At 47.4% G+C, this 12,229-nt stretch overlaps 1 protein-coding gene across 2 annotated transcripts in view; it reads right to left on the minus strand.

The window, feature by feature from the left end:
- The window catches only part of LOC126027390 (ATP-dependent RNA helicase DDX19B), a 28,857-nt gene extending 20,638 nt beyond the window's left edge, over window positions 1–8,219 (minus strand). For both annotated transcript variants that reach the window (XR_007502256.1, XM_049786405.1), the window contains exons 1-2: window positions 8,077–8,219; window positions 780–828 (exon numbers count right to left, since the gene is read on the minus strand). Coding sequence is in view for 1 of the 2 variants with exons in the window: in XM_049786405.1 (XP_049642362.1) it covers window positions 780–828; window positions 8,077–8,133 (106 nt within the window). In the remaining variant the exon portion in view is untranslated. The remainder of the gene's footprint in view (window positions 1–779; window positions 829–8,076) is intronic.
- Between the last annotated feature and the right edge of the window lie 4,010 nt (window positions 8,220–12,229).

Consider the following 12,229-nt stretch of genomic DNA (forward strand, 5'->3'; position numbering starts at 1 on the left):
GGGTAGAATGATAGTCCAGTGGATAGGGTGTTTGCCTTGCACATGGCTAATCTGGGTTTGATCCATAGCATCCCATATGGTCAGTCTCCTGGGCCTGCCAGGAGTAATTTCTGAGTGCAGAACCAGGAATAGGTGTGGCCTAGAAACAATCCCTCCACCACCACCCCCAAAAAAGGACAAAATTCCCAATATGTGTCATCGAGTACAACAGTCACTCGTGTTACATAAAGTTGCCCTCTACTAGATTAAGAAGGGTTAAGAACATAGCAATAAATCATTCGAAAGTGATGATTTTTGTTGATTTATTCTCTGACAATTCTATTAGCTATTCCTTTAAGTTTTAGTGGACCACATGTATGAAATAAATTTGTCATATGCATGCCAAGGGGCAAGGCTGTGGGGTGAGAGTAAAACTGAGAACACTGGTGGTGGGCTTGGTATTGTAATTGTATGCCTAAAACAAAATAACTCTATTTTTTTTGTTGTTGTTTCTTGGGCCCACACCCAGTGATGCTTAGGGGTTGCTCCTGGCTATGCGCTTAGAAATCGCTCCTGGCTTGGGGGACCATATGGGACACCGGAGGATCGGGATTCAAACCACATTCCGTCCTAGGCTAGCGCTGGCAAGGCAGACGCCTTACCGCTCAGTGCCACCATGCCGGCCCCTAAAATAACTCTATTATGAACAACTTTGTAAAGCATGGTGTCTCAATAAACATCCCTGGGGGGGGGGGGGGGACTAAAGGAAGTCATATTTGTTTTCAAAATAAACTACTCACCATTGGCATCGGGCTTGGTCTTCTCCTCTTTAAGGTGCAAATTGCTCAACTAAATGAAGAATAAAGAAGGCAAAGTGTTAGGAAAATCATATGGAAGATTTTAAATAAGGGGCTGAAGAGATAGCATAGCACAGCAGTAGGGCATTTGCCTTGCATGTGGCCAACCAGGGAGGGACCCGGATTGATTCCTGGAATCCCACATGGTCCTCCAGCGTGCCAGGGACAATTTCTGAGTGCAGAGCTAGGAGTGACCCCCGAGCACCACTGGATATTACCCTAAAAATCAATCAATTGATAAAGTTTTAAAAAATAAGAATTTAGGGCCAGAGAGATAGTATGGAGGTAGAGCATTTGCCTTGCATGCAGAAGAAAAAGAAAGTAAAGGAGCTTCAGAAGAACAACCTAATAAATAGGTCAAATAAGTCTTGAGAATGGAACTGTATCTCCTCTAGGGAGCAATTGTTGATTTAAAATCTTGTTTTGTTTTTTGTTTTTTTTTTGGATCACACCCGGCAGCACTCAGGGATTACTCCTGGCTCTATGCTCAGAAATTGCTTCTGGCAGGCTCGGGGGAACGATTTGGGATGCCAGGATTAGAACCACCATCCTTCTGCATGCAACGCAAATGCCGTACCTTCATGCTATCTCTCTGGCCCCTGAAGCTGTAGTAGTGATAGAAAAAAATGCATGCTATAACTCAAATTTCACATGTCCTAATTACAGTCTCCTGCGAAAATTATAGTTGGCGCATTTTTGTACTGCCCTGATTACAAGACTCTCTCAGAGAATACTGCTGGGGCTGGCATTCTCTTATTCCAAACAAGAGAAAGCTTAAGGGGATATCAGAAAATATTTTCACAATTCAGACAAGAACATGGAGACTGAAGACAGCAAAGAACAGCATCTGTGAGCAGGAATCAACCCTTCAACCAGAGGCAGCTGAGCCCAGACTGCAGCAAGCTGAGAAGCAGCTTTGTCTATTTGTGTCCCCTGAGCTGGAGATGTGAGATTTTAAATGGGACAATCTGAGCCATTGTAGCATACTGGGATCAAAATACCACCAGCCAGCTGAAGTGAGAACAGAAAGGGATATATGCCCAAGGCATTTCAAAGGAAGAATTAGTAGGACTCTGATAAAATTGTCAATTAGGGATATCTTGGGAGGACATTTTTTTCCCCTGATCAGATACAAATATGCTTTGATTTTTCCATTAGTTATATCTCTCTTGGCAAAGCTGAAACAGGAAACAACTTAAAGAGGAGTTTTTTTTTTTTTTTTTTTTTTTTTTGTTTTTTGTTTTTTTTTTTGTGGTTTTTGGGTCACACCCGGCAGTGCTCAGGGGTTATTCCTGGCTCCAGGCTCAGAAATTGCTCCTGGCAGGCACAGGGGACCATATGGGACGCCGGGATTCGAACCGATGACCTCCTGCATGAAAGGCAAATGCCTTACCTCCATGCTATCTCTCCGGCCCCAGGAGTTTGTTTTTTAAATACATCTTTTCTTTGGGGGAGCCACACTTGGAGGCGTTCTGGGATTACTCCCGGCAGGCACAGGGGACCATATGGGATGCGGGATTCAAACCAAAGTCAGTCTTGGATTGGCTGCCTGCAAGGCAAACGCACTACTTCTACGCTGTGCTATCTCTCTGGCCCTAAATACATCTTTAGATCTAGCACAGAGCAGGTGTACTAATAACAGAATTATAAAAGGCTGCATTTGGAGCAATGGTACAGCAGGGAGGGCGCTTATCTCACACATGACTGGACAGGGTTAGATCCCTGACAGCCCATTTGGTCCTCCAGCACTGCCAAGAGCTAATTCCTGAGAGCAGAGTCGGAAGTAATCCCTGTGAATGGGGGCTTGGGGGAAGGGCAAACAAAACAAAACAAAAAAGTAACAGTAAATTATTAAAATAACCATAATGCACAAAAAAGGGTAGCAACAATGTAAGAGATTGCTTTCACCAGAACTTTCTTTTTTTTTTTTTTTTTTTTTGGTTTCTGATTTTTGGGCCGGAGATGCCCAGGGGTTAGGCTATGCACTCAGAAACCCCTGTGGACCAAAAACCCCCCCAAAAAAGGAAATCTCACTCCTGGCAGGCTTGAGGACCATATGGGATGCTGGGATTCGAACCACAATCCATCCTGGTTCGGCTGCATGCAAGGCAAATGCCCTACTGCTGTGCTATCTCCTCCCCCACCCTCATTTTTTTTTTTTTTTTTTGGTTTTTGGGTCACACCTGGCAGTGCTCAGGGGTTATTCCTGGCTCCAGGCTCAGAAATTGCTCCTGGCAGGCACAGGGGACCATATGGGGCATCGAGATTCGAACCGATGACCTCCTGCATGAAAGGCAAACGCCTTACCTCCATGCTATCTCTCCGGCCCCCCACCCTCATTTTTTAACTTTCTTTTTTACCAGAAGTTTCGAAAGGCCCCAAGTAACAGAAAATGAAAGCATTCAGTCCTCTGAGCAAGCAAACAGGAACTCAGAGCAGGAGGAAATCACTGCCAAGAAATAACTTTTTTTCTTTTTTGAAAGCTGCAATGGCAAATAAGGGAACATTGATATTTATGCTGAAAGTATCATGAGTTCAGATAAGTTTTTGTTTATTCTACTTGCACAAAAAAAGGAGAAACTAATTTCCTTGCACCTTTGTTGGAAGCTATTTTGAAATCCAGAAAAATTAAATAAGACCCCCCCCCAAAGAGACAAAATCATCTACTACTATATTAAAACCAATGAATGCCTTTAACACTTTGGGTTTTACAATGTTAAAATAATAAAAACTGTAAAGTTATACACTGTATTGGGATTCCCAAATAGTGCTCACGAGGACTGCAGCCCCTTCTGATAATTCTCAGCTAACGGAGCCAGCTGTTCAGTGCCAGGGGACAAGAATATGGTGCTGCTTGGTATTGCCATGCCAGAATAATCAAATCACCCCAGCAATGCCTGGGGACTGTAAGACTGTACCAGGCAATGCCTCCAGATTCAGCCATTTGCAAGGAAGGTGCTTTACCCCCTGCACTATCTCTCTAACCCCAAAGAAAAGGCAATTTAAAGACAGTAAGACAAGGCTCCTGAACGATACACAGCGGCCTGCTGCTGCCCCAGGACCATATGGTCGCCCAAGCCTGCCAGGAGCAATTTCTAAGCGTAGAGCTATAAGTAATTCCTGAGTGCCCCCAGGAGTGGTCCAAAACCCAGAAGAAAGAAAAGAAAAGAAAAGAAAAGAAAAGAAAAGAAAAGAAAAGAAAAGAAAAGAAAAGAAAAGAAAAGAAAAGAAAAGAAAAGAAAAGAAAAGAAGAGGAGGGGAGGGGAGGGGAGGAGAGGGGAAGGGAGGGGAGGAGAGGGGAGGGGGGAGGGGAGGGGAAAAGAAAAGAACAGAAAAAAGAAAAAAAAGAAAAGAAAAGAAAAGAAAAGAATGAAGGCAGGCAGAAAGGGAAGAAGGGAGGGAGGGAGAGAGGGAGGGAGGGAGGGAGGGAGGGAGAGAGGAAGCCAAACTACACTTGGCTACCTGGGAGAACCTATGGAGTGACCATCTCAGGAATAGTCTGTCAGACCACAGTATCAGCTGATGCTCAGCTGTACCCCAGCAGTGCTACTTGAAGACACAGAGCTGAGCACTGCTCTGGCACCATGTTAAGATGTTGACGCTGGGGGACTGGAATGATAGCACAGAGGTTGGGTGTTTGCCTTGCACACATCTGACCTGGGACAAACCTGGGTTCGAATCCCTGCATCCTATGGTCCCCAAGCCTGCCAAGAGCAATTTATTTCCTTTTGGGGGGGGCACACCCAGTGACAGAGGTTACTCCTGGCTAAGTGCTCAAAAATCACTCCTGGGTTGGGGGACCATTTGGGACATCAGGGGATCAAACTGTGGTCTATCTAGGCTAGCGCCAGCAAGGCAGACACCTTACCACTCCACGCCAACACTCCGGCCCCAATTTATTTTGGGGGGATGGTTACTCCTGGCTATGTGCTCAGAACACAAGGGATAACACAAGGTGATGGTAAGGGTTTATCCCAGTCATGATAGGAAGCAGTGACCAAACCCAGGACTCCAACATAGTGAGCATGAGTTTATCCTTTAAGCTCTCTCTCTCTAACCTCTGGATTTTCTTGGATGTTGCTTTCTTGTTTTGCTTCCCCACCTTGGTTTCTGAACCACATCCAATAGCATTCAGGGCTTACTTCTGGCCTGGTAAGGAATCATATACAATGCCAGTAAGCAAATCAGGGTTGTCTGTATGCAAGGCAAGTCCTTTAACCTCTGCTATCTCTCTGGCCCCAATACTGTTCATTGAAGCAGGATTAAATCAGTGTTTATGCTTTCAATTGGTTGTTTTATCTTTTTTTTTTTTTTGGGGGGGGGGGTTCGGAGGTGCTCAGTGTTTACTCCTGGCTCTCTGCTCAGAAGTTGTCCCTGGCAGGCACGGGGGAACCATGTGGGATGCCAGGATTTGAACCACCGTTGGTCCTGGGTCTGCCACTTGCAAGTCAAATACCCTCGCTGTGCTATCTTCTGGTTCTGGTTGTTTTATCTTTTAATTATTTTTTCAATCTAGACATATCTCCATCTTTCCCCTCTCTCCTCTATCTTGACTTTGTGAACACACCACACCAGTTGGTTTATAAAATATTTCACATTCTGGAACAGAGTGATAGTCCAGTGGTTAGGGTGCTTGCCTTGTAACTGGTCAACCCAAGTTTGATCCTAGCATTCCATTTAGTCTCCCATGCACCACCAGGAGTGAGTCCTGAACGCAGAGCCAGAAGTAACCCCTGAGCATCACTGGGTGTGACTCCCCATACCCCCACCCCCACAAAAATGAAAAGAAAAGAACAGTAAGTGGAAGTGAATCTATTAAATGCTGATAATGAGAACTCTGTCCATTCTCTTTTTCCTCCCACTCATTTCCTAATCACTGAATAAGACCTCTTCTCCCAAGACAGGAAAGCCTGTCCGGAATCTTATCAGTGCTGGAGGAAAGTTCCCGGAGCACAACAGTTAGAACTGACAAACCAGGGGCCGGAGAGATAGCATGGAGGTAAGGCGTTTGCCTTTCATGCAGGAGGTCATAGGTTCGAATCCCGGCGCCCCATATGGTCCCCAGTGCCTGCCAGGAGCAATTTCTGAGCCTGAAGCCAGGAATAACCCCTGAGCACTGCCAGGTGTGACCCAAAAACCACAAAAAAAAAAAAAAAAAAAAAAAAAAGAACTGACAAATCCCACTCAATGAGGTAAGCGTTCTATCCCTAGCCTAGTAGGAAACAGGGAGGGGAGGGAAGACAGTAAAATTGAGAAAATTGCATTAAAGAGTATTTGCCTTGCACATGATGGATCTATGGCCCACCAGGAGTAATTTCTGAGTTCAGAGCCAGGAGTAACCCTTGAGGACTGCTAAGTGTGGCCCCAAAAAAACAGCAACAACAATAACATAAACTGGGGGGAGGGGGGTGTGGATAGTACAGAGGGTAGGGTACTTACCTTGTATACAGTCAACCCAGATTTGATCTCCAACATCTCATATGGTTTCCTAAACCCTACCAGGAGTAATTCCTGAGCAGTGATTAGGAGTAACCACTGGGGTTACAGAGGGGGTGTATGGAGATACAGCTCAAAAGGAACTTGCCTTCCATGTGGCCAACCCTAGTTCAATTCCTGACACTCTACAGTCTCCTGAACCCTCCCAGGAATAAGTCCTTACAACAACTAAGTATGGCCAAAACACCCATCCAAATAAAATTATTCACGACTTACTAATATTAACACAGGAATATTGATCTAATATTAGACTACAATATGTAATATCGGGGAGATGAATCATATATGATAAAGGAGAATGGAGATGAGTCAAAAATCAATAAATGAGGGGCACAGCAACAGCATGGCAGGGAGGGCGTTCCTTTTCATTCAGCTGACTCTGGCTCCATCTCTACCATCCTATATGTTACCAAGAGCCCCTCCAGGACTATTTCCTGAGTGCAGAGCCAGGAGTCAGCTCTGAGCACCACCGGGTGCAGCCTCAATACAAAAAATAATCAATAAATCCCCCAAATAAGGAACTCAAGAAATAGAATCATTCTGAGGATGAAAAAAATCTAGTGTCCATTCTCAAAACTTTTTTTTTTGGGGGGGGGTCATACCCGTAGCGCTCAGGGGTTGCTCTTGAAAGGCTCGGGGGACCACATGGGATGCCAGGATTCGAACCACCCTCCTTCTGCATGAAAGGCAAACGCCCTACCTCCATGCTAGCTCTCTGGCTCCTCTCAAAACTATTTTTTAAACTAATTGTGGATCTATATACTCTTTTTCTTTTTGTATTTTTTTTTTTGTTTTGATTTTTGGGTCACACCCGGCAGTGCTTAGGGATTATTCCTGGCTCTATGCTCAGAAATCGCTCCTGGCAGGCACAGCGGACCATATCCGGTGCCGGGATTCGAACCACCGTCCTTCTGCATGAAAGGCAAACTCCTTACCTCCATGCTATCTCTCCGGCCCCTTAGTATTTTGGTTTTTTTTTTGTTTGTTTTCTTTAATCAAAACTAATTTCAGGGCCCGGAGAGATAGCACAGCGGCGTTTGCCTTGCAAGCAGCCGATCAAGGACCAAAGGTGGTTGGTTCGAATCCCGGTGTCCCATATGGTCCCCCGTGTCTGCCAGGAGCAATTTCTGAGCAGACAGCCAGGAGTAACCCCTGAGCACCGCCAGGTGTGGCCCAAAAACCAAAAACCAAAAAAAAAAACTAATTTCAGGAGATATTCACAGAATTAACTACCCAAAGAAATCCAGCAAGCACCATTTAAAAACTTGGTTTGGGGACAAGAAACAAAACACCACACAACCATAGATCCACTGACTTGACTTCACACCTAGCTTGCTGACTGATCGATCTATCAGGCCCAGATCAAAGTGAAACCATGGGGACTGGATTTACTAGGCTGCTGGGTCGACCGCCTGGACCATCGTACCCATCCATCGCTAGGCCAGGGAAGGAAGAAGAAAGACAGGAGCGAGCAGCTCAGGATAGGAAGATGGGGAAAGGGCGGCTGCAAAGGCAACGATGACAGCTCAGGCCCAGGGTTCCATCCATCCATCCTTTCCCCCCAACCCAGGAAGGTCGACCTCGGAGGCCTCTTTCCCGCACTTGCATGCGCAATCCGGGAGGCGCCGGCTCCACGCGGGCCATGCTCCGGGTCCACGCTCCACTGACCCCCATACAGGCATGCATGCACACACTTGCATCAAGACCCGGGCCCAACCCTTTCCCAAGGCAGAAAACACCGCACCGACTCGGCCGCCGCCTCCTGCTCGTCCACCGCCAGAGCCCACGAGTCGGTGGCCATGGTCCCGGCAGCCCCGCAGCTCGGCGCCGCGCGATCGCGGGTTCTCGGGGGTGGTGGCGCCGAGCCAGCCTCCCGCCCCGCCGAGGCCGGAGTCATTTGCTCCCGCGAGGGGGAGACCGGAAGCGGCGCGTCGTGATGACGTCAGAGGCCGCGCCCGCCAGACGCCCAGGAGTGGTTCCTCCCCACCAAACAGGGCTGTCTGTCAATTTCCTTGCGGCCTAGACTCTGCATCGCCCATCCCAGCTTGAGCTCAAGCTTTTTACGACCTTACCCAGTGCTCTGGCCAGACTGCTACTAGGCTAGTTCCTAAAATTGCCCTCGTCAAAGAACAGAGCCACATTCACACTTGTGCCCCTGGAGATTGAACTGACTTAAGTGCAAAACCTGGGGGGGCACCCGAGAAAGAAAGAACACAGGCATGGGATTATCCTGGGCTTGATCCTGGGTATCCTCTCTAGGGTACCCGCAAGCCCGCCAGGAGTAATTCCGGAGTATACAGAGCTAGAAGTTAACCTCTGAGCTTAGCCGGGTGTGTTCCAAAAACCAAACAAGAAAATAAAGAGTGAGTGAAATAAACACATCCCCTGGGAGGGGTGTGTGTGTGTGTGTGTGTGTGTGTGTGTGTGTGTGTGTGTATGTGTGTGTGTATGTGTGTGTGGAGAGGGGTGTGTGTGTGTGTGTGTGTGTGTGTGGAGAGGGTGTGTGTATGTGGAGAGGGTGTGTGTGTGTGTGTGTGTGTGTGTTCCAAAAACCAAACAAGAAAATAAAGAGTGAGTGAAATAAACACATCCCCTGGGAGGGGTGTGTGTGTGTGTGTGTGTGTGTGTGTATGTGTATGTGTGTGTGGAGAGGGGTGTGTGTGTGTATGTGTGTGTGGAGAGGGGTGTGTGTGTGTGTGTGTGTGTGTTCCAAAAACCAAACAAGAAAAAAAAGTGAGTGAAATAAACACATTCCCTGGGGAGGGATGGGGGGGAGGGGTGTGTGTGTGTGTGTGTGTGTGTTCCAAAAACCAAACAAGAAAAAAAAGTGAGTGAAATAAACACATTCCCTGGGGAGGGGTGGGGGGGGGAGGGGTGTGTGTGTGTATGTGTGTGTGTGTGTGTGTGTTCCAAAAACCAAACAAGAAAATAAAGAGTGAAATAAACACATCCCCTGGGAGGGGTGTGTGTGTGTGTGTGTGTGTGTGTGTGTGTGTGTGTGTGTGTGTGTGTGTATGTGTGTGTGTGTGTGTTCCAAAAACCAAACAAGAAAAAAAAAGAGTGAGTGAAATAAACACATCCCCTGGGAGGGGTGTGTGTGTGTGTGTGTGTGTGCAGGGCTGGTTCAGTTGGGTAAAAGGGATCCTGCTATATAATGAAGGAAATGAGCATTTGCACAAGAATGTATACTTGTAGCATAGACAATGCTTAAATACTATTTCCTTCCTTAAAAAAAAACAACAGCGGGGCCTGGAGAGATAGCACAGCGGCATTTGCCTTGCAAGCAGCCAATCCAGGACCAAAGGTGGTTGGTTCGAATCCTGGTGTCCCATATGGTCCCCCGTGCCTGCCATGAGCTATTTCTGAGCAGACAGCCAGGAGTAACCCCTGAGCACAGCTGGGTGTGACCCAAAAAATAAAAACAAAACAAAACAAAAAATCAGGATTCGGGGCAGGCGAGGTGGTGCTAGAGGTAAGGTGTCTGCCTTGCAAGCACTAGCCAGAAAGGACCGCGGTTCAATCCCCCGGCGTCCCATATGGTCCCCCCAAGCCAGGGGCAATTCCTGAGCGCTTAGCCAGGAGTAGCCCCTGAGCATCAAACGGGTGTGGCTAGAAAAAAAAAATCTGGATTCTGGACTTGGTTTTTTTTTTTTTTTGGGGGGGGGGGATCACATACCGCAGCGCTCAGGGGTTACTCCTGGCTCTGTGCTCAGAAATCGCTCCTGGCAGGCACGGGGGACCATATGGGGATGCCAGGATCGAACCGCCCATCTGTCCTGGGTCGGCCGTTTGCGAGGCAAATGCCCTACCGCTGTGCTATCTCTCCGGCCCTGATTCTGGACTTTTCATGTCTACCCTGCCCCTACCTCCATGACTACACAGTGTCAGAAAAGGGGGAGGGGATATGGGAAACAAAGGCATCTGGGTTTGAATTCAAAGCTTCCACATTTATTCCCATCTGACATAGGGCAGCCTCCAATATCTGAAGCCAAGGGGAGCATCTACCTTACTGTTCCTCTGCACCGAGGATTCAACGATACTCCAAGGTCCCAGACAAGCCAGGCCTTGGAGATAGCATAAATAGCTATTATTGGGGGCTGGAGAGATAATACAGTGGGTAAGGTCCTGGCAGCCAATCCCATCCCATGTTCTATCCATAGCAGCCCATTTGATGTCCTGAGTGTGCCAAGGTGGGGGCCCTGAGCATAGCTGGGTATAGTTAAAAACCAAGAGAAAAAAAAAACAACCCCAAACAGTAGCTATTATTATGATTTCCACCTCCACCCAAATTGGGGAGAGGAAGATGCTGAAATGGGGAGAGAATAGTACAGGAGGGAGCAGGTCTCATTCATACCCTCCGAGATACTCCCGCGTCGCGAACAGGAAGGGTAAGTGGCAGATGTCTCAGTAAGAGGCCTCCAAAGCAGCCAAAAGACCCGGCCATTGCTGATGAGTTTGGCCGTTAAGTTCAGTCAACGGCTGACCATCACTGATCACCAATCCACCAATCACCGACTAGCAGGCCTGGCCCTGCCAGCCAATCAGCGGAGGGAACAAGACTGGCACCGCCTCCGCCGTGCATGCATCCTTATCTAGGCCCCAAAGTTCCTGGCCAATTCCAATAAGGGGGTTCCTCTGTGTGCCAAGGAGCTAGCTTTACATTTGTGTGTGTGTCTGTTGTTAATTTTTGCTCCTGTCATTGTTGTTGTTCTTCTTCTTATTATTATTATTTTCTTTTTTGGTTTTTGGTTTTTGGGTCACACCCGGCAGTGCTCAGGGGTTACTCCTGGCTCTATGCTCAGAAATCGCATCTGGCAGGCTCGGGGAACCATCAGGGATGCCGGGATTCGAACCAATGACCTTCTGCATACAAGGCAAACGCCTTTCCTCCATGCTATCTCTCCGGCCCCCGTTGTTGTTCTTATTTTTAATTCCTAAGCTAAAATTTCATTCATGCTGCTTCTTAGTGACTTAGACATGACTGAAACTCCTTTGGTGAATAGATGCAGAATGTACACCCTCCAGTAGAACAACTTTTACATCTTCATCACTGAGTGAAGGTGTGCGGAGTTCATTTTTTAGGACTTGTAATTCCAAATGTGACCCTCAACACAGCACAGACAATGCCAGGAGACGTAACAGAACTGCAGAATCTGAGACAAGAGCGATTGCACAGTGGATAAAGGCATTTGCCTTGTAGGGGGCCAAACCGCGTTTGATCCCTGGGGTCCCATATGATTCCCTGAGCACTGCCAGGAATGACCCATGAGCACACAGACAGAAGTAACCCCTGAGCACGGCAGAGTGTGACACAAAAACAAAAACTCACAAACAAGAACTGCAGAATCTAGGCCTCTAAATTAGAAGAATATGCACTAACAGATCCCAATTGATTCCTTATTGCACCTTAGGATCTGAAAAACACCTGATAGCAAAGGAGTGAACATTCTGACAATTAGGGACAATTAGCTCAGTAGCTAGGGGTGCACATATATGACATGGCCCTAAACCTCTGCTGGAATTGCCTCAGTAGTCCCAGTATGGCAAAGCCTGAGAAACTGCATCTAGCATTCAATTTCTCAATCTGCTTGCCAGGTGTAGCTTTCTTACCGCGACCTTCAGAAAAACAAAATTAAGACTCTATTTTATAGATATTAAAAGTTGCAGGGCGCGGGAGCCATAAGTGTGTAGGGCGCTTGCCAACTTCAAGAAAGTCTGGGCCCGGAGAGATAGCACAGCGGCGAGATGCGGCGTTTGCCTTGCAAGCAGCCGATCCAGGACCAAAGGTGGTTGGTTCAAATCCCGGTGTCCCATATGGTCCCCCGTGCCTGCCAGGAGCTATTTCTGAGCAGACAGCCAGGAGTAACCCCTGAGCACCGCCGGGTGTGGCCCAAAAA

This window comes from Suncus etruscus, chromosome 14 (genome assembly GCF_024139225.1).
Source record: "Suncus etruscus isolate mSunEtr1 chromosome 14, mSunEtr1.pri.cur, whole genome shotgun sequence".
Taxonomy (NCBI): domain Eukaryota; kingdom Metazoa; phylum Chordata; class Mammalia; order Eulipotyphla; family Soricidae; genus Suncus; species Suncus etruscus.